Source organism: Musca autumnalis, unplaced genomic scaffold, assembly GCF_047663935.1.
Source record: "Musca autumnalis isolate F117 unplaced genomic scaffold, ASM4766393v1 scaffold_2, whole genome shotgun sequence".
In the NCBI taxonomy this organism is placed as follows: domain Eukaryota; kingdom Metazoa; phylum Arthropoda; class Insecta; order Diptera; family Muscidae; genus Musca; species Musca autumnalis.
In genome coordinates, this window is record NW_027411755.1 from 223,368,272 (window position 1) to 223,395,377 (window position 27,106).

Here is a 27,106-nt window from a genome sequence, read left to right on the forward strand (position 1 = left end):
GAGTTCAAAAACAATCGATAATTCGCGTATAAACCCATCTTAATTCCCAAACTTTACCAAGAAATTAAGCAGTAAAAAGGTAATTTTTAAATTCACATTTGTAATTAAAATATCTATAATCATTTATTTCACACACTTTCTATAATTTGTCTTCTTTTTTCATTTTACTATTTGCTAACAATTTATGTTACATTTTTTCTCGGAAAATATATATAATTTTTTTTTATATTTGAACAAGTAGTAGCATATTCTAAAACACCCACATACATACATACTAGTATATTTAATGATATAAACACTTTTTTTTTAAACTATTCAAATGCCAATTTGTTGAGCTAAACCTGTGTAAACGTGTAGTGAAACAAAACCGATTAATGAGGATACAAAAGCCTTCAATGCTATTGTGGACCATGGACCAAAGCTGAGAACACTTAAGATGCCTTCCAACCAGACACCTTTGAAAATGGTGACCACCAATAAAATTGTTACCAAAGGTTTGAGGGCCTTGTTCAAGTCATGGCGGGTGAACATCCACACCAATGTGGCAGTAGTAATGTGTTGAATCTACAACACAGGAAAGAGCAACTAGTAAGTAAATCTTCATCAATTCTATAACCTTTAAGCATACTTACCAATAACACATTTGATTCCAGACATTTTTGTATATAAATCCAACTGAATTCAGTGCCTCTGGCTCCCACCCACAACATAATGCCTCGTGACAATACAACCTCGGCAGCAGCCCATCCCAAACCAGCAGTTATCAATTTGCTATGACCTTTACCGGGTATACGTGATAGTATAACAGCAAAACCTAAAAGGTCTGCAATATCCACACTACAGCGTAAGAATTCCTACAAAACCACAAAGAAGAGAAGGTAAGTAAGATGATAATCACATTTTTAGATAAGCCATGTAATCTTAAGATAAATAAGTCAATTCCAATCGACTGTACACTAACACACCAGGCAACACCTTTACCTACCGCTAAAAAGTTAAAATCACCGGTCCCAGCACCCAGTGAATCGGAATCGAAAAATGTGGCCAGTACCAGCATTTTACATAATTGTGTGAAAACATAAATACCACCAGCTTGTATACATTTCCAAAATGCACCATATTCTGACCTAGAAATGGATGAATTTTTCATTAATTATTAAATGTCATGTTTTTTTACTTCTACTGCTGCTTCCATTTGTTGTAGTTGTTGTAGTTGTGCTTGCTGCAATAATCATACTTACAGGCCGGAATATTTATAGGTCATATAATATGGTACATAGACCAATGCCACACAGTTGCCAAAATGATATAAAGTCATTGTTAATCATACAACTTTTAATTTAATTGAAGAAAACTTTTCTCATTAATTGGCACGTCGAATTTATTTATAAAAAAAGTGCTGACCGACGATCTGTAGTAGAGGGAGAAATCGTAAAGAGAAATGTCAAAATAGTGAAGTGTATGAGGAAAAGGAAAAAATGTAACTCAATTTAATGAAATGTAAACGTATGGATGGTACGTTGCAACGTAAAGTTGCTGTAACGTATAGAGTTAGAGGATCGTAAACTTGTATGGCTGATTCCAATGTACGAAATGGAAAGTTTGTATTACTGCTAAACCTAAATAACGACGGGACGAACACAAATATTTCACCAACCTACCAAAACAACGCTCTCTGAGCATCCGTATTACCCAAATACGTTGAGTCCCAAATCGCATTTAAAACACAAACTCCGCGACCGAAACTTACTTAAATGTTTTCATTCGTAAAACAAATAATTTTCCTTTGCAATGAATTGTACTTCATGTTTTTTTGGGCTTTTGTTTTTAAAATACAAAACACACACACATACAAACAATAACTTTCTGTCAAAGTTAAACCATAGACTAATTAAGTAGAGACTACGAACGCTCTCATTTTTCATTCTCAACCAGATGTCGCACGAATCGATTTGGGGCTAGTCATCTGACTCAAGCCAGACTGGGGCTAGTCAAATGACTCAACTTCGAAAACAATTTATTTGTTTTTCTACCAATTAGGGTCTTTGTTTGCAAACTTCGCCATTTTAAAATGTACTTTACATATGAAATTAACGATGCCACTCTTTTTGATAGGCATATAGTTCGTAAATGTTAATATTTTTAGGAGTTTTCGTTTGAGTGAAACAAGTACCTGTCACTCAAACCACAAACATGCGTAAACGACATCTGTGTCGCCGCAGATAAATGGTGAGAGTCATTCTTTGTCTCTACATTAATTAGTCTATGGTTCTACTTTTTTCACCACACACGCCCAGGGTATACGTCCGTATATAGGTATGCACCTTATACCTATTCCATGCTACAATTACAAAGGTAGATAGCTGATCGAATCTAAAACAACAAAAAATTAGGAATTCGCCATAAAAAATCAAAACAAAAAACCATATGATTCGGTAAGTAAGAGATAGAATGTCTACACTTTATAGACAGACACAAGCGATAAAAATAGACAACAAGAGACCATTTGGCGAAAATTTTGACAGTTTACATTACAAAAAAAGTTGCTTTGTTGTAGCAATTCGCCGATGCATCTACCTTTGTAATTGTACCATGACCTATTCTATTATTAGCTTCGTTCCCGTACTTGTTAATAGTAAAACTCGTAAAAGAGAGAACTGTAAAAAAATTGTTTTCACACAAAAGTTTTTTTTGAAATAGTTCGGGAACGGAAAAATGGAAAATACGTAAAAAAACTGGAACAAATGTCAAAGTCGGCGTACCAGCCAATCAGACGCCGGCAACCATGTTACTGTTTTTTACACGCTCAAATTTGTCGAGTAAAAAGTTTTTAAAGAGAGTGTAATTCAGCGCCATTTTTGTTTAAAGAGAAGTGAACATTTTACAACCTTTTTGTGTACGGGAACGGTTTTTCGGGTAAAATGTGTAAAAGTCGTAAAAATTGTAAAAACTTTTTAGTTCTGGAACAAAGCTATAGTTCACAATATTGTAAAAAATATATATATCGTCACCTGAAATGCCCAAAGACGTAACCCTCAAAGGGTTACGTCTTGTTGTTGTTGTAACAGTGTTTTTGTTATGTTTATTTGTTCGTTCCTCTGTTCAATCTGGCTCTGGGTCTACCTCCAGTTCCAGAAAAGTGGCTGCTTCGATGGGATTTAGTCACGGATCCACTGGAGTTAGATGGGTAAGTTTGGCGGGGCAGTTAAAAAGGTGTTGTGTGTCGTGCGGGCCCATGCCGCATACTGGGCATATGTCTTGCACGGCGCGATTGATTTCCGCCCAATACGAATTTAGGCGACTGCAATATCCCGAGCGTCGTTGAGCTAAAACTACTCTGGTTTGTCGTGGCAGCTGACGCTCCTCAGCTGCGATAGATGGAGGATGTACTCCGAGTACTTTATTCACACTATAATTTCTTAAGGCCTTGGCAACTGCGTCCGTGTGAATGCTATTCAATCCTGCTTGATATGCTTGTTGATCTAGGGGTTCTCTCCTGTATTGTTGGACCTCTCCCTCTAGAGCATGGATATCCTTCCTGATCTCCCTGAATGGGCCGGGCCTACCCACAAGATGGTGATTGGGATGGCTCACACGATAACATCCAAGCAGGTACTGCAACGAAAGCATCTCATTGTGTTGTCGTACTGGAAGAATCTTTGCCTCCTCATGTAGATGGTCCACTAAAGATTTGAGGAGGCTGTTCTTAGGGCGGCATTCTGGCAAGTTTGAATCTTTTTCCAATTCGTATCACATAATCTCGGGGACCAGACTGAAGCCGCGTTATCGCGTTATATGTGGTCAACAAGGTTTCTTTATCAGCACCCCAAGTGCTGCAGGCGGGACTTAAGGGCCTTGTTCCTACTTTTCAGCTTGTCGCAGATAGCTGTGACGTGTGCGCACGACGTGAATGTAGTGTCGAATATGACCCCTAAAATTTTAGGCAGTTTGTGGTCGGAATTCTGCTACCGTCGACCACGACATTCAACTCACGTCCAAACTTAGCTGTCCATATGATGATCAGAGTGGCTGTAGATTTTGTGGCGGAAATCGATATATTCCTCGAATGGAAAAAGGTGGTAACATCGGTTAAATAGGTGTTCAGTCTCTCACAGATGTCATCAGGATAGGTACCCGACGCCAGGATCTTGCAATCATCCGCAATCCTTAACGATCTCGATGCCATATGGAAGGGGTGGAATACAGGAGAGGTAGAGGTTAAACAGTCCCGGAGATATTACCCCACCTTGGGGGCTCCCTGTTTCACCCTAAGGGGTTTGGACTTCTTATTCCTGAATTCCACGTACGACTGGCGTCCACACATATAGTTGATTATCCAACGTTTCAAACTTGGCCGGAGGGTTGTCTGCTCAATATCGCCAAACAGCGTGGAGTGCCTGACTTTATCAAAGGCTTTTAATAAGTCAAGCGCCACCATCACTGTTCTATCGCACGGTCGTCTCTGGTTCAGTCCTTGACAGATATATGTGGTAATGGCGTGCAGCGCTGTTGTCGTGCTGTGCTGCTTACGGAATCCATGCTGATTATCGGCAACTTGATAGCTATTTCTGATACTGGGGAGGAGTAAGGCCTCAAGTGTCTTTGCTACGGGCGACAAAAGCGAAATCGGCCTGTATGATTCACTTTTGCTGACATCCTTGTCTGGCTTCCGTAGTGAGACCACCCTGCCCATTTTCCAGACTTCGGGAACAACGAGGTTGGCTAACGACAAGTTGAGAACTTTAGTGCGATACTCCACTCCCGGCTCATCCAGCTGCTTCAGCATTATCATGGAGATTCCATCAGGGCCCCACGCTTTGGATGATTTAGCGTTTCTGACGTCACTGCCAACATCATCCATTGTAAATTGTGGTGGTTTATCCTCGGCAGGAAGAAATCTGATGCGAAATAATTCTCTTCGCCCTCCTTATTGACCGTGCAAAACGTAGAGCTATCAATCTGCTCAGCCAGCGCTGTACCTCTCTGGTCGTTTCCGAGGGTCGAATGCCACATCTCATGATGCGCATTAAAGTCCCCCAGGACCAGACGATTATGACCTTTCAAGAGCGGGCTAATGTCAGGCCTATAATCTGAGATACAGCTATTTCTCGGCGGGATGATTCTTAACATCGTGTGATGTTAAGAACATATGAATGCCCCCTTCATGAAATTAAAACCCATATAGGAACAAATATTATTTTATAACGCAAATCGAATCAGTAACGTAAATCGAAACAAAATCTATTATTTTTTTTTTTTTTGTTAATTAAGGATAAGTTCTCTCGAACTTCCTGATGTACTTGAGCTTACTCTTGATGAACATAACCTCCCTCTTTGTGTGCGAGCTCGCGTCCCTTCCCACGAACTTGCGTAAATACGAGCCCGCACGTTTATAGTGTCTCGTATCTGCAGCCTCTTTGGCGGAGATTGCAGTTATGCCAACACAGGCCGGAGACTCAGAGTCAATGGCTATTGTTGGAGTTTCCGTTGATTCCTCCTCGTTGGTCAGCGACTTAGAGTCAGTGGCTGTTGATGAAATCTCTTTAGATTCTCCATCTACATCCATTGACTCAGTGGCAATCTGCCTCCGAAGCTTAGTATCGGCTAATGCCGATACAGGACCAGGCTGGATGCGATTTGTCTGGGGTTGCGAACCTAGGTCCACAACCTTTTCGACCACATCACCGTCGGTGGACATGTCATCGTCAGACCTCCTTGTTGACTCAGCTGCGATCACCGTAATGTCCAGTTCGTCGTCCATGTCATCGTCAGACCTCCTTGTTGACTCAGCTGCGATCAGCGTAATGTCCAGTTCGTCGTCAGTGAGGGTGAGATTGTTTAGCATGTGCAATGTAACGTTAGTAGCATTCTTGGGAATTTTGCAGGGAATGAACTTTACCTTTTTCTATAAGGCTTTCTGAAGACCGAACGGACTTTTATTTTACATTCGTACGTTGCCAATTTTTCGAGACGGACAAAGTCATTGTTTTTTTTTTTTTGTTTTTTGCTGATCAAGTGTGTCGGAACTGATTCCTTTTTTCCATATCCATTCCCATTACATGCCTCTCCTACAAACAGAGACTTGCAGATTGGGACTTATAGTCTGTCTATATTATAACTTTTTGCCGACTTAAACTTTTTTATCATGATTTGTTTGACATATACGCAATGGAATTGACACTTGAACCCCACTGAGTTCATTAAATCCGGTTATATATAAACGTTATATTAAACGGTGTTTGCACTAGATCTAGATTTTTGCAGGGTTAACCTTCTTTATGAGGATTTATTTGACGTTTACGCCAGAGATCATCAATGAGTTACTTGTCCCCGTAAGCCAATTGTGCACGCACAAGTTTTTTGGGCATTTTGTTTTTTTAATGCGTGTGTTTTCTTGCACTCTGTATTTTTTCCACCACCACCAAAAATACTTGCGACGCATCAAGACCGTTGCTTGTGCGTAATAAGTAAAACAAGTATTCATCATATTTTGCACTGTTACAAAACTCGCAATCGTAGATAGTTTGCCAAGTGACTTATCAAGTGGAAGCACACACACAACATTACAAAAAATAAACATTTCTAATTTTATTTTTTGTTGTTTCGTTTGTGTGTGATTTTCTTTATTTGCTTGGAATGTTATGCGTGCTTTTGAATGCTCTTCTAACCTTTGAAAATCAGTGTTAGAAAATTATTTTTGCTCTCAATCTCTCGGAGAAAATAAGACAAACGGTTGAATTACAAGGGTTGAAAACAACACTTGATGTGCGATGAGCAAGAAAGTAAAACAGAAAATGTAATTGCGTATTTAAAACTACTTGGCAATGCATACGCAAGTGTCAAAAAATATCCATTTTTAAATAACTTATTTTTTGAGTGGCTAGCCACACTCGTACATATTTTGAGAATGGCAAGCAACACTTGCATTTATTTTTTAGAGTAGCAAGCCGCACATACGCTTGTTTTTTTTTGCATGTGGCTTATGAGTGTCAAAATCAGCTACTTACGCAGTTCTCTGGTTTACGCTCTGACATTTGAAACACAAACCCACTGGCTGATCCACTTAAATGCAAACTGTGTATTAGATTGTCTTTAGTTTTGCTGCTCATTGTGCCCATGGCACAATCATACAGGTACCCGCATCAGAACAGCTGATGTACTGCAAGCTGTCAGAAAATTTGTTGTAATTGAAAGCGCAATATTAGTCCATATTTACATTAGGCAATTTTCCTTGCGACAATTGCCAGTTTGTCGGTGAGAAAGGGTGTCGAGAGGCAAATTTTGTTGAAAAAATAACAATGAACGGAAACAAACAAAACGATTCCCGTACCAATCACACAAAGCAACAAACTTTTCAGCTTCTCTGAATCGTTTCATACTCACAACCAAAACAAAAACACAAACTTTTCAATGTAAAAAGAAACCGTACGATTGCTGAATTGTAACTTCGGCTATGCTTTGCCGAGTTGTTTCATTCACCACCGAAACAAAAAGTATTTTTGGGAAACGTTTCCCGTGCGTATTGTCAATGACACACTCAGACACACGCACATGTGATTGCTTAACAACCCTATAAGTTAGCATCAGTATACCACAGTGAATTTTATCAACCACCAAACGTTTTTGATTTATTTACATGTGTTTAGTACTATTCCGTTTTCTATCTACTCTTGTGGAGTTGAGTACTTTTCGTTTTGTTTGCACTCACGAATGTAATCAAAACAAAACTAAACAGCGAGCTCGGCCAACGTGGGTTATGTTTCGTTTTGTATTGTTCCTATGGAAAATACGAAACGAAACGATTGGAAATGTTATTTAAAGTATTTTTACGTACTCTGAAAAATAGTGTGAATATCTGGCAAAAGTAGCAAAAGTTGTAGTCTGCTTCCATATGAATTGTATGGTGTCTGAAGTAAAGGAACGCTTTTCGAGTAAAAAGTTGTAAAACTTGAAGATTGTTGCACGTAAAGGAACAGGGCTTTTATTTTTGGAAAACATGTTTGACATTTCACAGTACTGAACTGGTTTTTGTTGTAGTTGTTGGCTGATGCATCTACCTTGGTAATTGCCCGAATTATTACGCTCATTTACGTCTATTTCACGTTTACGTTACGTTACTTTTGTTAGCGAACAAAAGCTGTCATCCTATTGCTCATTCTTAAACATTTTGACAGCTGTTGTGTGTTACCTACCACGTATCATATCTTTCTATGTGTACGGATTATTTTTTATTTTTACAAAAAACAAAAATATTTCCCATAATTTGGAAATAATAAATGTTTTGTGCAAGAAAAAGTTTACGGAAAAATATACTCTCGGGCGCAAACATTGTTTAAAACAACTCCAATAAGAAACAAATCCAGTTAGGCAGTGAATAAAGTGCAATAAGAAATAAAAAAAAAACAATCTGGAATAGTGTAGCAGCAAGTAAATTGAGTGAATGACGAATTGTTGTGGTGACTTGATTCCGAGACGACACACACAAGGCCAAAGTGTAACTGCTACAAAATTGAGCAGTTGTAGATTATGAGATGCAAACACGACGACGTTTACATCAGCAAGATCAAACAACACAGGAAGAGGGCTATCCTCTAATAATTCAACAGCAACAGACACCAAATAGTCAGCAATTGCAAAACGGTGGTGGTAGTTACCCACACAATCCTTTATTTGGACATAACGGTGTTGGCCCCACAGCCACATCGCCTTTACTGAATACTGGTGTACAGCAACAAGCAAACTATTATCCCCAGACATCTTTAAATATTGGAGGTGGTGCTGGTGGACAACAGTCACATAACCAAGTGCCTATAGACGACACAGACGACGATAAGTATACAAAAGCAGGACGTCAGTGGAATTTACGTTCATTATCATCGCGCATTCAGCAAGCAGCGTCGGGACAAGCTATACGAAATTTCATTCAACAGCCTTTGAAAGCAGTAACAGGCAGCTATCAGGAAGTGGAAACACTATCAACAAACAACACTTATCCGGATCAATTTTCGGGTAGAGGTCATCCCATACAGGAAATCGACGACGATTTAGAGGATATTTTCGATAAAGAAAGTGTTGTGGTCATGGCTGCCAGAGATCGTACCGGTGAATTCAACAATGCGATACGTTCGCTGCAATCGCGTAATATATCTCGTGCTGTAAACATACGAGATCCACGAAAGGCCAAACAGGTTCAGAGTTATTCGGAATTTATGATGGTGGCAAAAATGATTGGTAAAAATATTGCCAGTACCTATGCCAAATTGGAAAAGCTTACAATGCGTGAGTAGAAAACAAGGAAACTAAAAGGAATTTTTCTCTTTTTAATACATACTTTTATTTTGTAGTGGCCAAAAAGCGTACCCTATTCGATGACAGACCCCAGGAAATCCAAGAACTTACCTACATTATTAAGGGCGATTTAAATGCCTTGAACCAACACATAGCCAAACTGCAGGAAATTTCAAAAGACCAACGTCGCACCGTGAACGGCAAGCATTTAGTATCACATTCCTCTAATATGGTCCTTGCTCTTCAATCCAAACTTGCAAGTATGAGTACCGATTTCAAACAAATCCTTGAAGTACGAACCGAAAATCTAAAACATCAAAAATCTCGACGTGATCAATTTGGTCAAGCAGCTCTGCCAATGAACTCAATTTCACCTGCCACCGCTAAACAAGGTTCTCTCCTACTCAGTGAAGAGAATCAAGAAGTTAGTATTGATATGTCATCGGCCAATGATACATCTCCCTTACTTGGTGGTGGTGCGCGTATACAAACCCAACAACAATTGGCCATTTATGATGAATCCGATAATTATGTCCAACAACGAGCCGAAACTATGCAAAATATTGAATCGACAATTGTTGAATTGGGTGGCATCTTCCAACAATTGGCCCACATGGTTAAGGAACAGGAAGAAATTGTTGAACGCATTGATACAAATATCCAGGATGCCGAGCTAAATATTGAAGCCGCCCATAGTGAAATATTAAAATATTTCCAATCGGTATCGAAAAATCGTTGGCTAATGATTAAAATATTTGGCGTTTTAATATTTTTCTTTATATTCTTTATTGTTTTTATGACATAGTAAAAATATTTGCGTATATATGTATGTACCACACTGTATGATTGTTATGATCAAATGTAATTATTGATCATTAATACTAACTTACTAATTGCCTATAGATATTCCCCCAAAATTTCCTTTAAGGAAAACTTTCTATCTATACGAAATATTTTGGATGTAAATTTGAAATCTAGAAAGTGTTGAGAAGAAGAAACTAGAACGGGAAAATAAAAACATGTAATTTAATTTAAATACACTATCGGATATGTAAATGACAAATATATATTTAAAAAAAAAAAAAAATATTGAATAAAATTTGTTAATTTTTGAAAAGCATCAAAGTGAGTGAGAAGGCAATAAAATTTGATGTACGATTGGAAAATATTTTACTATGTTCAAAGTTTAGACTAAATCCTTTATAGTTATCGCGACGACCAGCCATTTATGTTGGTCATCATGGGATTTTTGGACCATTACGTAAAGAAAAGATTTCAAATCGATCCCCAAAATTTGGAGGAAGTTACCCGACCGAATCTGTTGTCTGATATAGACCTTCTTAGGTCTTGATGTACGTTTCGAAGACATTTTATGATGTGCAAAGTTTGATACAAATTGGTTACTCAATTCGTAAGTCATCGTGCTCACTAATAATTTTAGTTTGTACCGACAGGAGTTATAGAGAATTTGGCCCATTGTCTCAGGAAGTGTGCATATGTCCCCATGAACAATTCGTCGTAATAGAGACAGCAAGGAAAAACATTTTAAAATGATCGAATTAATGTCCGATATAGTCTATAGTCGAACATGATTTATGTCTGGAAAAAATATTGCGATGTGAAAAATTTGATCCAAATCGGTTACTCCCTTCTTGGGTTAACGTGCACACCATTTTAGCGAAAAATTTTGAATTTGTTGAACTTGACCGAACTCTTCGAACTTGAAAAAATGTTGCATTACATATTACGAGATTCAAAGTTTGGGCTACGAACAAGGCTTAATCGACTCCAAATTGGTCCCGGTCCACACTAGAGTAATTTCATTTAAAAAAATATTGAAATTATGCCTTTCTAGATCGAGTTCCATAGTATAGTAAAATCATGAAATTGCTGTAGTGGTGAATTCGATGTAAGAACGCCTAATTTCATGAAATTTTTAATGAAATTCACCTAGTCCATATTTACATTACGCAATTTTCCTTGCGGCAATTGTCAGTTTGTCGGTGAGAGAGGGTGCTGAGAGGCAAAGGGTTACCATATGCTTCACCTCTCTCGTTCAAGCTGACAATTGCCGCAAGGAAAATTGCCTAATTTAAATATGGACTTAGTGTGGGCCGGGACTTGTCTGAAACGAATTTCGTCCAAAAATACATGTTGTCTAATCCTATCCTTTCGATGAGATCTTATTAAAGTGTATGTATCCTTGTTATCCTTGAGGCTGATTCCACTTTTGTAATATATTTTGCTTGCATTTAAAATCTTTGACGAAAATCACCTGTTTTCTATAATAGGATTCTCTAAAGCGGAGTACACACTATCAGTTTTGTCTGTCGATTTTTCGGAATATCGATAACTATACAACCGTCCAGCAACAAAATATTTTGTGGCTGCCTGATGACTGGCAAAAATGAATGGCCACACTGAACAAAACTGACAGTCAAAACTGATCGTGTGTACCCCACTTAAGAGATACCGCCAGGACAAAGACGTTGACAAAGCTTATAGCGTCGGATGAGGTTAATTTGGCAAGCTCGGATCGGGATGAATATTTTTCACATGTAGATCTCGTCACCTGATCACAAATATATACAGTTAGTCAACTTAATTATTGCAAAACCAAAATTATTACAAAATTTAAAATAAAACAATTTTATTGGTATAAATAAATATAATTTTTAATATTTTTGTTAACAGTATACTTCTTACAGATGTTTATTAATATAAAAAAATAAAAAAACATTTTCCTTAAATTAACAAAAATGAGAACAACTCATTATTTGTACTGTCAGCTAAAGAATTGCAAAATTCACAACTTTTCATTCCTTTACGGCATTTTCCGAAAAGTTGGTTCTAATATTTCGTATGCCCAACTTCGACATCAAAAACAGCATGTAACGTGTCTGAATTTAATAAATAAGTTTCTGAATGCCAGTTTCCAATGGTATTTTTTTTGCCATTCTTGTTTATTGCATTTTATTTAGTCCCCCAGGTTAGTGGCGGGTCTATTCCCAACTTTTTCCTTCAGGTGTACCCATGAATTGGCGGGTCTATTCCCAACTTTTTCCTTCAGGTGTACCCATGAATTGTCGATGGGGTTAATATCTAGACATTGGAACGGGGTGTAAATGACTTTGGTACAGTTGTATAACAACCAAGTCTTACATAAATTAGATTTATGCTTAGGGGGCGTTGTCTTGGTAGTACTTATATTGCAATTTGTTTGGATTTGAAAGGGCCAACAGGCCTAAATTTCTTGACACTTTTGGTTAAATCATGTTTTGAAACATCTAAATAAACTTCCTCTGTCATTATTTCCTCCAAAATCTGGATGTTACCAACGACACTGCTTGGTATACAACCGAACTTTACGGTATGTATTAAATTCCCGTTTTCCATGGATGTAAGGGGTTTTCGCAAACCCTTTTGGGACCCATCGTGATAGTACAGCATAATTTTAGTCTCATCAGAAAATATATCGTCGCGCCGATACTAAAAATGACGTGAAAAGTTGTCTGTAACAAGTCTGAATAGTTGCTATATATTGTGCTGTCGGAGGGCAATGGCTTTTACCTACTCATTCGTGCTGAGTGCTTGTTATTGTGCAGCACTTTTCTGACTCTTCCATGTAACACACTTACTCCAAACTCATTTTTAATTAAAAAATGCAATTTTCTTGTGCTGCTTTGTGCTCTTTTGTCAATTTCTTTAATCATTCTCCTGTCAATTCGTGGGGTAATATTTTGGGCCAGCCATGTAACGCCTTCAGTTTTAGCCTGGCTTCTTTCTCGGAGCGGTATATTATGTTGTATACACTTCTCAGCTTACGAGAGGTGACTTTAAGGATTTCTCTTTCGGATTTGCCATTATTACAATTGGAATAGACCAAATATAGCATATTTTAAGAAACCGTTTACCTGACTTTCTCTTTTTCTGAATATACTGTCTATGTTACACACACAAAAAGTAATTTATGATCAAAAATTATGGATCTACATGTCCACATACCATAAAAGTCATAAAAATCCTTAATTGAAAAAAATCGACGGAAAATCCCTCGATTTTATTGCACATTCATTCATTTTGCAATTATTCAGTTGACACTGCAAAAACCAGATAGGTACCTATCCTTTTTGCCCGTTGTTTTTGTTATTTCCGACCGATTTCTGAATTTGTTGGCTTGATGTTGTCATTAACAAGTAAATCGACAGATATTTACAAAACACCCAACATTATTGAAAGAATTTCTTGTAGTAATTCCTAATTAAACATCAAAATTTTTAAAAATTCATCGTTTGCAATAATATAGTTGACTAACTGTATATAACATTAGTTGCGGAAGTCCATACTTCCCTTATGAACCCCTAGTTTCGTGTACGCATACAAAGCAACTGACAATACGGAAGTCGACCAACATTTTACATTTTTAAAGAAAATTTTGTTCGCGTGTTTAGGTTACTATTCGACGACGCACATGTTAAGCGTTGGCCCAGCACAGCGCCACTTTGCAAACCTAACCTTTACATGGAAATCCATAACTTCACAATAAGCCGTCCAAAGACGATCTCATGAATTTTGATTTCTTTGTTGCCCACTGTTGATTTATCGATTTCTCGTCGATTTGCTAATCCCTTAAATAATCGGTAGTAAATCAGACTATAGATCCCCTACTTCAGCTGATAAGAATTTGTTTTCTTTTGATTTTTGTTTTAAGACGGAGGATAAAAATAAAAAAACTTCCTGATGGATACTCCATCGTTGGTTATGTCCAAGGATATAAATAATTATTTTGAAGGACTACTGAAGAAGTAAGTAATAATGGTTTAAAAGTATGCAAAGTGGGTCAAAACAGAATGACATTTTAATCATGACCTTTAATTCCTATTTGACTCCCTTTGTTGTCGGGAATAATTTATAATTTGTTTGTTTAATATTTTAGGGTCCATGGTCTTTATATAATACAAATAACAGATCGTGATGGCGCACCCGTAATGCGTGTTAGTCAAGAGAAAAATGTAGATTTTACATTAACGCCCTCCTTTATATCGACTTTTACAACGGCCAGTGATCAGGCTGGAAAATTGGGTTTGGGACGTAATAAAACCATTATATCCATGTATTCGAATTATCAGGTATGTTGAAAATACTTCTGGCGTCAAGATTCCTCCCTAAAGAATATATTTCTCTTTAAAGGTTGTTCAAATGAACAAATTACCATTAATTTTAACATTTGTCGGTTCAGAAAATTGCAATACAGGACATATTTTAGCATTGGAACATCAATTGGATGCCTATTTAGAAGATATGAGACTTGCTGTCAGTGAATCTTAATACGATTCCTATCTCTGTCTCCTTGTTACCATCCATTATGAAATCTTGATGATAATTTTCTCTTAAATATTTACATATTTGTAAGTTTATTATAATGTATTTATATGTGTATAATATTTTGCTAAAATATAATAAAAACTTTTTATAAATAAAACAAAAATTAGACCTTTAGCTAATATCTTTTCATTTATTTTTAAAAAAAATGTCTATATAAATACATCAAAAAAGAGGAATGATTTTTCTTTTTTTGTTTTTACAACACATTGAAACTACTACGCTGATAATTAGAGATGTTGAACAAAAACTTTTTAAACAAATTCCATGGTGAAAGTGATCGAATATTTTTTTCAATTTTTTAATAATATTTATTCTTAAAGAAATTTAATTTTTACCATAAATAACTGCCTGTAATAAGATGGGATTCTAGTTGTAGTTGTGTTATGGGGCATGCCATGCATTCTTCTTCTCCCTCTCTTCTTACAATTCATCTTTAAACCGCTGTTCTTCAGCATGGAATGCTTCTTCATCACAAGCTGCTGGTGTTTCGAAATCAAAGAAATACTCACAACGATTTGGTTCACTGACCGATGTGATACGCGTCTCTAGAGCACATTTTAAATGGACAATTGCCGAACGTTGTGGTCCATTCCAACAGGACGCTCCATGAGCATATTTTTGTTTGGTATATTTACGATCACCTTCATGCAACCATTGATCCCACCGACCTAAAGTTGTTTCAGAACCACCACTGCGTCCCTGTTGTGAAGCCCGCTCAAAGGGACATAGGGTATAGACATATTCACGATCTTCAAATTTGTAACATTCACCCTCAAGTATGGCATACTCATCATGAGGACCATAATCTTTGGCATTTTGATCATCAATATCACGTATTTCTTGATCAATTTCCCGTATAGTACGTTCAACCTCGGCAAAGGAATTTCTTGCCTCATTCGCCATATCGATAATACGTTGAGTTTCAGCATCATATTCCGGTGTTGGGTTGTGGGTATCTTGAACGGTGCCCTCACCTACATCAGCTTCCTCATCTTCATAGCCTTCTTCTTCTTCCTCCTCACCATCTTCGGGATATGTCTGGGGACGATGGATTTCTATAAATAAATGGGATTTTTATTAAGAACTGATTTTTATCAACAATCCAAAGTTGCACTAAACATGATTTTTACGAATTTTTAGGTAAAAATTAAGGGACACAAACCGTAGATTGCTTAATAACCAGTGGGTTTTTGAATATAAATGTTAAGGACCAACCACAAATGCCACAGTCGTAGGTGTTTTTTATACCCCATCAGGCGGTACGCCTATGATCAACAATGTGCATTGATGTAATGATCTTGGATCCCAAGCATGTTTGGACGAAATTGGTTTCAGACAATTTGGAGTCGATTTATCCGTCCAAACTTTGCACATTGTAATATTTTGTCAAAACTCATAATATTTTTTGATTGAGTTCAAAGATGAGCCTTATCGGTCCACTCCTTGTGGTACCTCCCCCTTCAATTCAATTGCTTTTATATATGTATGTATAACGGTACCCACGATAACTCTAAAAGGGAGTAACCGATTTGGACCAAACTTGGCACAGCCTAATACTTCTTACAGACATAGATTAGGTTTGAATATGGACTTGTCGCTCCACGACCTCGGTTTCTTCCAACACAAAATTTCAAAATTGACGGCAAAAGTGCAGTTTAAGGACATGTATCTGAACGTTTTGAATATATTTAAAGCGGATTGTTCTCTGTCCCTATTATGACGGCAACATTTTTTCGAAGGTATGTTCTTACTTCCTGAGAGAACAAGTCAGGTTTACGTGTGACTTGTCGGTTTTTGTATTTTAAGGTCCATATCTCGGGAAGTATGGACTTCCGCCAGATGAAAAATATATTTTTGTGTTCAGAACAATAGCTAATATCTGTGGTAACAATTTCAACGAAATCGCAAGGCCGCGCCTAAACACTACTTATAGTACGTTTATATATAACCGGATTTAACAAACCCACTGGGTTTTAAATGTCAATTCCTTTGTGTATACGTCAAATAAATCCTCATTAAGAAGGTTAACCCTGCAAAAAGGCTATAATATAAACGGCCTAACGCCCAAAATTTTCTTATAAATTGTAATATTTCCCCAATAGCTGGCCTCCGTCCTGGGATTTAAGACTTTCACCTACGGACAGGTGATAAAGTCGGCTACGCGACTTCGCACATGGTAGCATTTTTCTCATAATTAAGCCAATTTCGAAGATGGACTATATCGGACAACTCATCCCTCACAAAAGCACAAAACTCTAACAACGCAAATACACTTACCTTCACCACGTTCATTGTACTCCGTTATCATATCATCTAATTCGGAATGTTCACCCTTCTGCTGCGTTTCACCACCTTCCCCATCATCACTGTTTTCATTTGGCAATTGTGGTGGCTTAAAAATACCCTGTGCTACCATCAGCATAGGTTTGATACGAGGCCAAGAAAGAGTTATAAACGTATCTAGATCCACACGATCACGTTCATCGAGATAGTATTTAGCTTCTTCAATACTGACAGCACCATTACGATCTTTGTCTAAGTTAATATCAACCTGCAGTTCAATAATTTCAACAAAACCATCTTTATTCGTGTCATAGTGCATAAACTTGTCAGTGGCTTCATTGGGCATTTGTAAATTATCTTCTGCTTCTTGCTTTTCTTGGGCAGCTTCGTTTTCTTTGTGAAGTTCTTTGAAATAGGCAATTGCTTCAGATTCCAATGATTCAGCTTGTTTTTTAATTTCTTCTTTTTCTTTCTTCAGCGCCTCTTGTTCTTGGCGACGTTGCTCCAATTCGCGACGACGATTTTCCCTTTCAGCTTTTAACTGCTGTCCTCTTGACACCATTTCAGAACGCTTGGCAGAACCTTTTTTAAGCATTTCCGCTTGTGATTTCCGTTGTTCACGTTCAACACGTCCCAACTCATCGCATGAATTTGTGCATTTGCCAGTTTGATATTCATCACTTCCATCACAGCAATCACATATGCCATCATTTACTCTGGAGCTGGGAAGATCTTGTGAACGATGACCCTGATTTACACAATGGAATGTGGCCTGGGGACAGGCAGAAGTTCCTGGTTCATCACTACCATCCGGACAATCACAATAGTCATCATTGATTTGCACAAATTTCAATGTTTTACTTTCATCCAAACATCTCCATGTATTATCGGATGCTGGTGTATAGAGTGTGGCTTTTGCTAGCGGGACTCCAATTGGCCGTGGAACCTCAGCCAATGTGAATGTGAAAGTACACAATAGGCACCACAAAAGACCCGAAGATATGCCACAAAGTTTTTCACTAGTTAACATTGTTTCTTCTTATTGTGTTTGTTGTTGGTGGGTGAATTTTGCCAAAAAGAAACAACACACGCACTTACGTGTTTCTTTCGATTTCAGAGTTTAATTGTTAATAACTTTATTGTAATTTTTGTAATTCTACGATGATGTGTTAGTGAAAAGATAACGAAGTGAAATGACAATGGACCGGCGTTTTTTGCATTGCGAAAAAGAGGAGGTATCTATAATTACTGGGAAACGTTACACAATGGTTACGTATAGTACGGTAAAGTAACACTGAAACTGATGGTCTGTTCCAGTACTGCAAGAATCTACTAATTTTTACTATTTTTTCGATAACATAAAGGAAGAAATGTTAAGGCCTGCGTACATAAGCTGCCTTGCCTGCTTACCTTGCTTACTTCTGATAAAAGAATAAAAAAGAAAAGGGCAAACCAGTTCGAAATTACCTCGGTCTTATTCTTTTATTTTTATTATGTCAAAAATGAAGCAGGAAAGCAAGGCAATCAGGCAGAGCAACTTATGTACGCAGGCCTTTATCGTAGTAAAAAGTTGTAGCTTCTTGCACATCAAATATTGGTCTGTTGCAGAACTGCAAGTATCTTATCGGTCGTCCTAGCGAATAATAGCTCATTTAGACTAGCCATAAATCCTCGACTGGATTTAATAAATCCAGTACAAATCTCATTGCACATTCCACATTTTAAAGGCTTTAAATGGCAGTCAGCTGATTTTTGTTCATAGCACAATTACCAAGGTAGATGCATCAGTAGAGCTGGCAAAAAATCGATGGCACTATCGATAAAATCGATTATTTTTTAAAAATTAAATATCGATAGATAGTTTTGCCTATCGATATTATCGGAACAAAAATTCGCAACCTAAAATTCAATGAAATAAATAGAAATTTCGCTGCTTTTTGGTTTTGTGTGTACGTCCGTAGTTACACGTACACATTTTTCGGAAAAGTAAAATGCATTTTTTTTAATGTTTATAAAATAAAAGCAACTGTTTGTTCTCTTTTACATTTCTGTGAACAACTTGGACAAAATATCAAGAAAAGCATTGACATTTCCGCCATTTTCATCTCCAAATTAATGGTGTTGACAACTTAACGATAATATCGATAGCAATCGATATTTTAAAATATTATATCGAAAATATCTAATGTTGGGAATATCGATGGTTTGCCAGCTCTATGCATCAGCCCATCTGATCGAATTTGAAACGTCAAATTTTTTTTTTGTAAATTGAATTCGTCTCAAAGGATATACGCCAAATTACAAATTTATTGTTTAATACTGAAAATGTTAGCACATTATGCTACTAATGCTAACTAGAGAGCAAATAAAGAATTATTTTATCACAGTTTGCCCATCTAAAATAAATAAACGAATTATTTTATCGTTTAGACATCGTAAATATTAGCCTTGGTTGATTAAAATCATCTTTGTACATCAAAACAAATTCAATTTTTCCACCTTGTTTACAAATTTTTACATTTTAAATTATTTTTAGTGTAGCAATTCACCGATGCATCTACCTTGTTTCTTGTGCCAGCTTGCAACCTTTTGTATTTTCTAGCAACATGTTGCAAAAAACAGAGTTGTATACGAGGATTTACGCCAGATTTAAAACAAATCGTCTTAATACGAGGATTTATTTTTGTATGGGAAATCTGGTAGATTTTGGCTGGATTTAGCAAATAAAACCTGATAATGTGCTAAATCCGGCGAATGAAGTCATATCTAAATGGTCTATAATATAATAATACTCTTCTGAAACCCGAGCAGACGATTATTTACATTTTTCCTTAGATTTGTCAAATGATCGTACTAATGAATAACAGAATACTTTTCTGGAAGGCCAACAGATGATTGTTACTGCCATTTTTGATTTGGTTGTATATAATTCTCATATGCACTTTCTACACAACTTTGATATAAATGGGACGTATAATATTATGAGTACATTGACAAACGCAACACATGTCCAGGTTTTGCCAAGTTTAACTAAAAAAACAAAGTGAATGAGGAAACAGTATTACGTACAGTTCGTACAACTAATTACTAGACATCGGATTTTTGCATGTTTTTTATTTCTCATCCGATTGGACTCAAATTTTGGATCTAGGCGTTTTAAGTGTCAATTTTTCGATATTTGGGGTCATATCAAAAACATGCAAAATATATGCAAAAAATATGCTATTTTTTGCATATTTTTTGCAAAAAATATGCAAAATATGCAAAAAATATGCAAAATATGCAAAAAAATATGCAAAATATGCAAAAAAAATATGCAGAATATGCAAAAAATATGCAAAATATGCAAACAGTTTTTGGCCGAAAATCGTCATAAAAGTCGTAAAATTGTCAATAAAAGTTCGAAAAACAATACATAACAGTGTTCTAAACTAAGACTGTTGACCGTATAACATCGTTATTTTCAGCAGATTATTATGTTATTGAGACCATTTACGACGGTGTGGTGTAGGGTATAAAAGTATGGTATTGTAATACAATTTTTTTATTATTAAACTATGCAAAAATATAAAATTTGATAGAATATCAAACGCTCTATGTAAAATTCAATACTTTCTTTGTAATGATTTGTAGCGTTGGGCTGGTTATTGTTCAAAGGGAACAAATCGATGTCGGATTTTTTAAGGCGGCAACCGCATAAAGTTTTTAGTTGGGTCAGATTTTAAGACTGTCAAAGTTTGAGCACAATTGGAATATGTTAACATGTGCCACTGGGGCCCTGTCGTTATGAAAATCTCGATTTTTTTGGCTATTTAGCGATTTCGGCGACCCATTTCTCTGGAATGGTTAAAGCTTTTTGTCCATATTAAGCATTAAAGGCCATTCTGTTCTTAACATTTCTTGCTGAACAACAAACTACGTAAGTATTACAGAATTCGAGATAATAAAGCCAATGTCCCGAAAAACGTGACTAGGTACGCCTTTGTGCGAAAATGGAGACTATTAAAAAAACATTTTCTTCATTTTTATCAATTTTTGGAATGAAAACAAATGTCTTTGACATTTTGTTCTAAATTAAATTTATTCGAGAGTCAGACATCATGTGGTTTTTTGGTTCTGGGTATAGCTGACTACTTGAAGAACGCTCTGCTACGTAGTTCGCAACTTTCAAGTTGTTTACCATACTTTGCGCCTCCTGGAAATTCGGAGTTAATGTTTGATCTCTTGAACAACAAGAATTATGCCAGATCTTTTTCTAGGATTTTCGGCAGTTGTTCTTTTGGAAGTTTGGATCGAATATTTCTGAAGAAATTTGAATCTTTGCTTTGTTAAGATTTTTGTTGCCTTTTGGCTCTTTACGGCGTTTGCACCGTTGGATCAAACAATGCCAAGCCAACAAGTTCAGGACTAAGATCCACAGGTGATTTATTATTTTGTTATTTCCTTTTTCTGATACTTGTTTGTCCATGTTTTCGTATTTCAATAGATTTTCAATGAGGTCTAGCTCTTGTTTTTATGCTAAACGTATCGTAGAATCTGAAGAACCATCTGTCCCGAAAACAATCAAGCGTGGCTTCAAGAAAATCGTAACTATGCAATTGTCATGGGTGCTAGACCCCTGTAAGGTGTATAGGAACGTTACTAGTATCATTATGGCTACAGTAGAAGCTATCGGAGAGGATCCGTACAAATATAAGGTCTCTAGAAGCTTTATCCGTGAACAGCGGAGAATAAACCGTGAAAAATAAACGCAACGACTTCAAGGAACGAGGCTATTTGTGTGCACTGGCATGGAAAACTATTACCAGATATTCTCAAAACAGAGAAGAAAAAACGGGTTGCTGTTCTGGTATCACATGGGGGTAAAGAACAACTCCTATGCGTTCCTGAAACTGACAGTAGCTCATGGGAGAAACAAGAACTAGCAGTGTACAAATACCTAGAAAAATGGGGTCCACGAGCTCGAGCATATATTAGAGAGCTTCTGTACCACCGTACAAACTTGTTAGAAAATTGTTGAGAGGGATTTTTGACTGCAAGTTTGGAAGCACATCCGGACATCAACCAAACATATTCAAGCGATTTCTATAATAATAGTATGCGATTGACAAATCCAAGTTCGAAGTAGGCGAGAGTGTTTTAAAAATACTGCCCAGCCCACTTCCCAAGAACAAGAGGCCGTAGAAGCACCTTGCGTTTAAATCGTTCGAGACTGGACGCCCCAAGAATGATTTTTTCTATTTTATTTATTTATTTGGTATCCCACACGACAAAAACTAAGTGTTATAAGTGAGAGTTTGGGTTATTGATTTTACAAAACGTATAATGAACAAGATAATGTTTATATAGATATAATATAGGATATATTGGGTAAACATTATCAATAGGTTAAAAAGAAATAGAGACAATAGATTGAGTTTAATACAAAAAATAGTGAAAAGGATATTCAGAAATATTCTTAGGTCCAAAACAAGATCTAAACCGCATTGAAGATTTACTTAATAGAAAGGCATTCGCAAACAAATATCAGATAAAGGAAATAGCAAAATGATAAATCATATGTGGTACCTTAGTCCTGAACTTATTGGTCTGGCATTGTTTGAACTGATAGTGCAAAACACCGTAAAGATCCAAAAGACGACATAAATCTTAACAAAGCAAAGATAGAAATTTCTCCAGAAATAATCAATCGAAATTTACAAAAATCAACTGCCGAAATTCTTTGAAAAAGGTTTACCAGGCATAATTACAAGTGAGACTTGATTGTTGTTCAAGAGATTAAACTTTAACTCCGAATTTCTTGAAAAAGATTCTGCAACTTGACCACAGAACATCAATTACCAGGAGGGGCAAAGGAGGGTAAATAACTTCAAAATTGTGAGTGACATAGCAAGGAGTCGAGTTCATCACCAAGTTGTCATCTGTACCCAGATGGCTCCAAAACCACATTATGTCAGTCCCTTAATGCCCGTAATTTCAACGCTTAGTTATCTATGAGTTCACAGATATATCCCGTGTAAGCAACATACAACGCATGGGTAACATTACTGAGTCAAAAACGGCCGTGTTACTTACATCAAGGATTTTACCTGGTTAATCGTTGCCAATGTGTTAAAAGTTGTAAAACACTTCTATGTGGCAATGATTTTGCGAAATCATGAATAAAAATCACCAATATTACCACATCATTTCAAAATTTACACGCCTCGGTAAATGGCATGTAGAAATTACGCGTAGGCAAAGATAACTAATAGGTAGCTGCGTACCCGTATACCCAGACGTTGAAATTACGGGCATAAGTAAGGTAAAATATGTATGAACTAAATGTAAGCGTTTGTCATTGAAGCCATACAATGAATGTACAAATGTCCATCTTTGTAAAAACAAAATTGCATTTGAAAAAGGAAATGTTTGCTGGATAGCGATGCCATTCCACGGCCGATATGTCTGATGAGTCTCTACAAAAGGCGAACCATGTCACATAATGGTGGTTGTGAGGGTTCGAATCTTCGGCTTTCCTTTTCCACTTGCAAACATCATCGGTCATAAAGCTCGACTCCAACGAGAAATGAATTAAAATTAACATTAAAATAGATCTTCGCCCTAATAGGCAACATTTTCAAATAAAGTAAAATATATTCGTTTTCATTCGCTAAAATTTCATAATATAGGAAGAAAAAAGTTTTTTTTTTTTTTTTTTTTAATAGACTCCATTTTTGTCCTAAGGCATTTTTCGGGACATTGGGTTTATTAATTCGAATTCAGTAACACTTACGTACATTGTTGTTGAGCAAGAAATGTTATGAACAGAATAGCTTTTAATTAAATGCGTAATACGGGCAAGTAGCTTTAACCGTTCCACATATATGGGCCGTCGAAGTCGCCAAATAGCAAAAAAAAAAAAAATAGATTTTCATAACTTCGAGGCCCCAGTACCACGTGTTAACATATTCGAATTGTGCTCAAACTTTGGCAATCTTAAAATCTAATAATACTAAAAGGTTTATGCGGCTCCCTGGCTAAGATTCTACAAAAAAGAAAATATTGAATTTTACACAAAACGTTTGATATTTTATCAAATTTTATATTCTTACATAGTTTAATAATAAAAAAATGGTATTACGATATCATATTTTTATACCCTACACCACACTGTCGTAAATGGTCTCAATAACAAATTAATCTGCTGAAAAAATCGACGTTATACGGTCAATAGTCTTAGTTTAGAACACTGTTATGTATTTTTTGATGGTTTTTCCAACTTTAAATGACAATTTTACGACTTTTATGACGATTTTCGGCCAAAATCTGTTTGCATATTCTGCATATTTTTTGCATATTTTGCATATTTTTTGCATATTTTGCATATTTTTTGCATATTTTGCATATTTTTTTGCATATTTTGTGCATATGCAAAATATGCAAATATGCAAAATAAATACGAAATATGACCCTGCCATTGAATTTAGATTTCTTTGAAACGAATTTTGGTCCAATCAGGATCTTCGTATCTTTAATATTAAAAAATATGCAAATATGCAAAATCCGATGTCTACTAATTACCATAGCAGAAGGTGGAAACTCAACGACAACAAATGAAAGAAACAAAAAACAAAACCCAAAGAAAGATGAAAGAGAAATTTTATTTGTTCTCTTCTTTTTTAATTTTTCTTTATATTTTGATCTTCCTGAAGATCTCCCATATGAATATTCTGGGATTCTTCCCCGAGAATCGACACCCGGACACAAGTACTTTATGCTGGGGATTCTCAGAAGAGCTCTTCCGCGATCAAATTGATCTTTCGGGAGAATCGCGAATTATCTTAAGTTTTGACTGTCAGTTTTGCTCAAATAATCGGTTGCTTACCAGTGGGGCCGGTAATTTGTATCAGTCATCAGGCAACCACAAAATATTTTGTGAGTGTATTTTCCGAACTGTCACTTGCATGTGTAAACGGGGGGTAAGTATTAATATTTTATTAATAACAATAGTTGGTCTGTTCCATGGTGGAATAAGATCCGTCATGGTCTGTTCCAGGCATTGGTCTGTTCCTCTACTTTTAAAAATGGTAACAGTGGCAGAAAATGGCAAAAGTGGTAAACTGCTATCATATAAATTGTATGCTATTAAAAGTAAGGGAACACTTTGCAGGTTAAAAATGGTAAGAAATGGTAACCTCAGGCACGTAAAGGAATAGAGCACATGCAAACGCAAAATGTTTTGTGCTTGCTGGATGGTAGGACAGTTGTCGATGCTCGACATTCAAAACTGACAATGTGTACTGCTCTTTACTCAATAATTTATACAAGTCCAGTAACTTTTTATAAACGACTAAGGTCTTTTGCATTGTACTGTAGAGTAAACGAACAACATCCAGTAACAATTTGTACAAATTTTGAGCAAACGAAGACACATACATATGCTCTGTTACAGAAACTGCAACAATCTAAAATTTTTATTACGATAACAATTTTTTCTTTATGTTATCGAAAAAATAGTAAAAATTAGTAGATTCTTGCAGGTTTTTACACCCCGAGGATTGGCAAGTTCAATTGATCTTTTCAGTTTGTGTCGTTGCCACACCTTTTCAATGGATAACGGCCCATTACTATCGGAAATTATCGATTACTTTCGTTAGATAACAAAATAAATCGAACCACCAGAGAGAACTGTCAATTATCATGACAAAACTTCGGCCGAGGAACATAGAGGTATTTTAGAAAAAGTTTCAAAGGTTTTTCCTCAGAAAAATGTAAGTAAATATGTTTGCAATTGATAATTTGTGTACCTTATTTATGGAAATCAATTAAATATTGCAGATTAACCAATAATTTATTGGGGAAAACAATCAACTTACATTGAGACCACTACCACCCGCCTTTTAATCATTTGTGTGTGCAATTGTTGTTGCTGCTGAATAATACTCTCGAGTCGACGACAATGGCTTTCAACTTCACAGCATTTACATATATAATTGCATTGATAGGGGATGCGTTTTTAATATTCTTTGCAATATTTCATGTTATTGCATTTGATGAATTGAAAACGGATTATAAGAATCCCATAGATCAGTGTAATAGCTTAAATCCGGTAAGTTGATGTTTGACGGAGGTACATACTATAGAAGGCAGTGACATATTTTGCTTTGTAATTTCAGCTGGTGTTACCTGAATATATACTCCATATATTCTTGAATTTATTGTTTTTGGTGTGTGGAGAATGGTTTTCATTGTGTATCAATATACCTTTGATTGCCTATCATATATGGCGGTAAGTTATAACAAACCTAGATTATAATTAAGTTGCTTACAATGATGTCATTCTTTACGCCGCAGTTACAAGAATCGTCCAGTAATGTCGGGTCCAGGTTTATATGATCCCACAACAGTGTTATCATCCGATAATTTAACCAAAAATATGCGAGAGGGTTGGATTAAATTGGCTATTTATTTAATTTCATTCTTCTACTACATATATGGGTATGTATTTTGTTTTAATTGACCGTCGCCATATATTTTTGGCACCCAGCCCTTTGTGCTAAATAATGAAACAAAATTAACATGTGTGCTATTTCTTTTTTTGTTTAATTTTAGAATGGTATATTCCCTAATCTCCACGTAAAAACGCATCAGCATTGTTTTTGTCATCTGTACCACTCTTCCTCTCCTCGTCGCCGTCTTTATCATATTGTCTCCCCTCTCCTCATTAAATATGCAACAAATAAACCGAAAAACACAAAACAAAAGATCAAAATCTTAAAGCGTTTTAACATTGAAAAAATGTGTGGATATGTAAGCACTTGTTTAATATTTTCTTAATATTATAATTTTCTCTATAATAAACAAAATTTTAGTCAAAAGAAAACAAATTTATTTATAATAAGAGAAAAAATAAACGAAATGTGTAATTTAAATTAAACCACCCAATGAGTATTATTTGGTCAAGGCTTTTCTATGCCTATTTATTAGATTAAACAAAAACATAGATAATCACGAGGCCCAACTAAACATTATCTTATCTATGAAAAAATTACGACTTTTGTCTAGAGGGTGTTAATTACTACAACAAAAACAACAATTTATGGATAAATTTGTTTGACCTTGTGTAGTTAAAAAGCCTCCAAAAAGAGACTTTGTAAACCGTTATGTT

At 36.1% G+C, this 27,106-nt stretch overlaps 5 protein-coding genes across 8 annotated transcripts; 3 read left to right on the top strand and 2 right to left on the bottom strand.

The window, feature by feature from the left end:
- Positions 1–83: 83 nt before the first annotated feature.
- LOC141395278 (BOS complex subunit TMEM147) lies at positions 84–1,441 on the bottom strand. The gene is made up of 4 exons (XM_073970938.1): positions 1,242–1,441; positions 986–1,127; positions 633–854; positions 84–564 (listed from the first exon to the last, which is right to left on the bottom strand). Exons 1-4 carry the CDS (start codon positions 1,316–1,318, stop codon positions 316–318), a joined length of 690 nt encoding a protein of 229 aa, XP_073827039.1. The 5' UTR covers positions 1,319–1,441; the 3' UTR covers positions 84–315.
- On the top strand, positions 743–26,875 carry cni (protein cornichon). 3 transcript variants are annotated; one of them, XM_073970941.1, is made up of 6 exons: positions 743–878; positions 25,523–25,709; positions 25,777–26,047; positions 26,115–26,227; positions 26,293–26,436; positions 26,551–26,875. In XM_073970941.1, the coding sequence occupies exons 3-6, from the start codon at positions 25,898–25,900 to the stop codon at positions 26,576–26,578; spliced, it is 435 nt and encodes a 144-aa protein (XP_073827042.1). In that variant the 5' UTR covers positions 743–878; positions 25,523–25,709; positions 25,777–25,897; the 3' UTR covers positions 26,579–26,875. The 3 variants fall into 3 exon arrangements, with proteins under 3 accessions (XP_073827042.1, XP_073827044.1, XP_073827043.1); XM_073970943.1 differs by having other exon boundaries at positions 747–878; positions 25,596–25,709; XM_073970942.1 differs by having other exon boundaries at positions 751–878; positions 25,479–25,709.
- On the top strand, positions 8,151–10,328 carry Syx5 (syntaxin 5). The gene is made up of 2 exons (XM_073970936.1): positions 8,151–9,279; positions 9,345–10,328. Exons 1-2 carry the CDS (start codon positions 8,532–8,534, stop codon positions 10,091–10,093), a joined length of 1,497 nt encoding a protein of 498 aa, XP_073827037.1. The 5' UTR covers positions 8,151–8,531; the 3' UTR covers positions 10,094–10,328.
- On the top strand, positions 13,937–14,787 carry Lamtor3 (Late endosomal/lysosomal adaptor, MAPK and MTOR activator 3). Its single transcript, XM_073970944.1, has 3 exons — positions 13,937–14,093; positions 14,225–14,417; positions 14,479–14,787. Exons 1-3 carry the CDS (start codon positions 14,029–14,031, stop codon positions 14,614–14,616), a joined length of 396 nt encoding a protein of 131 aa, XP_073827045.1. The 5' UTR covers positions 13,937–14,028; the 3' UTR covers positions 14,617–14,787.
- Positions 14,784–18,578, bottom strand: GCS2beta (glucosidase 2 subunit beta). Of its 2 annotated transcripts, XM_073970935.1 has the most exons (3): positions 18,543–18,578; positions 16,951–18,256; positions 14,784–15,728 (listed from the first exon to the last, which is right to left on the bottom strand). In XM_073970935.1, the coding sequence occupies exons 2-3, from the start codon at positions 17,984–17,986 to the stop codon at positions 15,094–15,096; spliced, it is 1,671 nt and encodes a 556-aa protein (XP_073827036.1). In that variant the 5' UTR covers positions 17,987–18,256; positions 18,543–18,578; the 3' UTR covers positions 14,784–15,093. The 2 variants fall into 2 exon arrangements, with proteins under 2 accessions (XP_073827036.1, XP_073827035.1); XM_073970934.1 differs by lacking the exon at positions 18,543–18,578 and having other exon boundaries at positions 16,951–18,520.
- Positions 26,876–27,106: the final 231 nt, after the last annotated feature.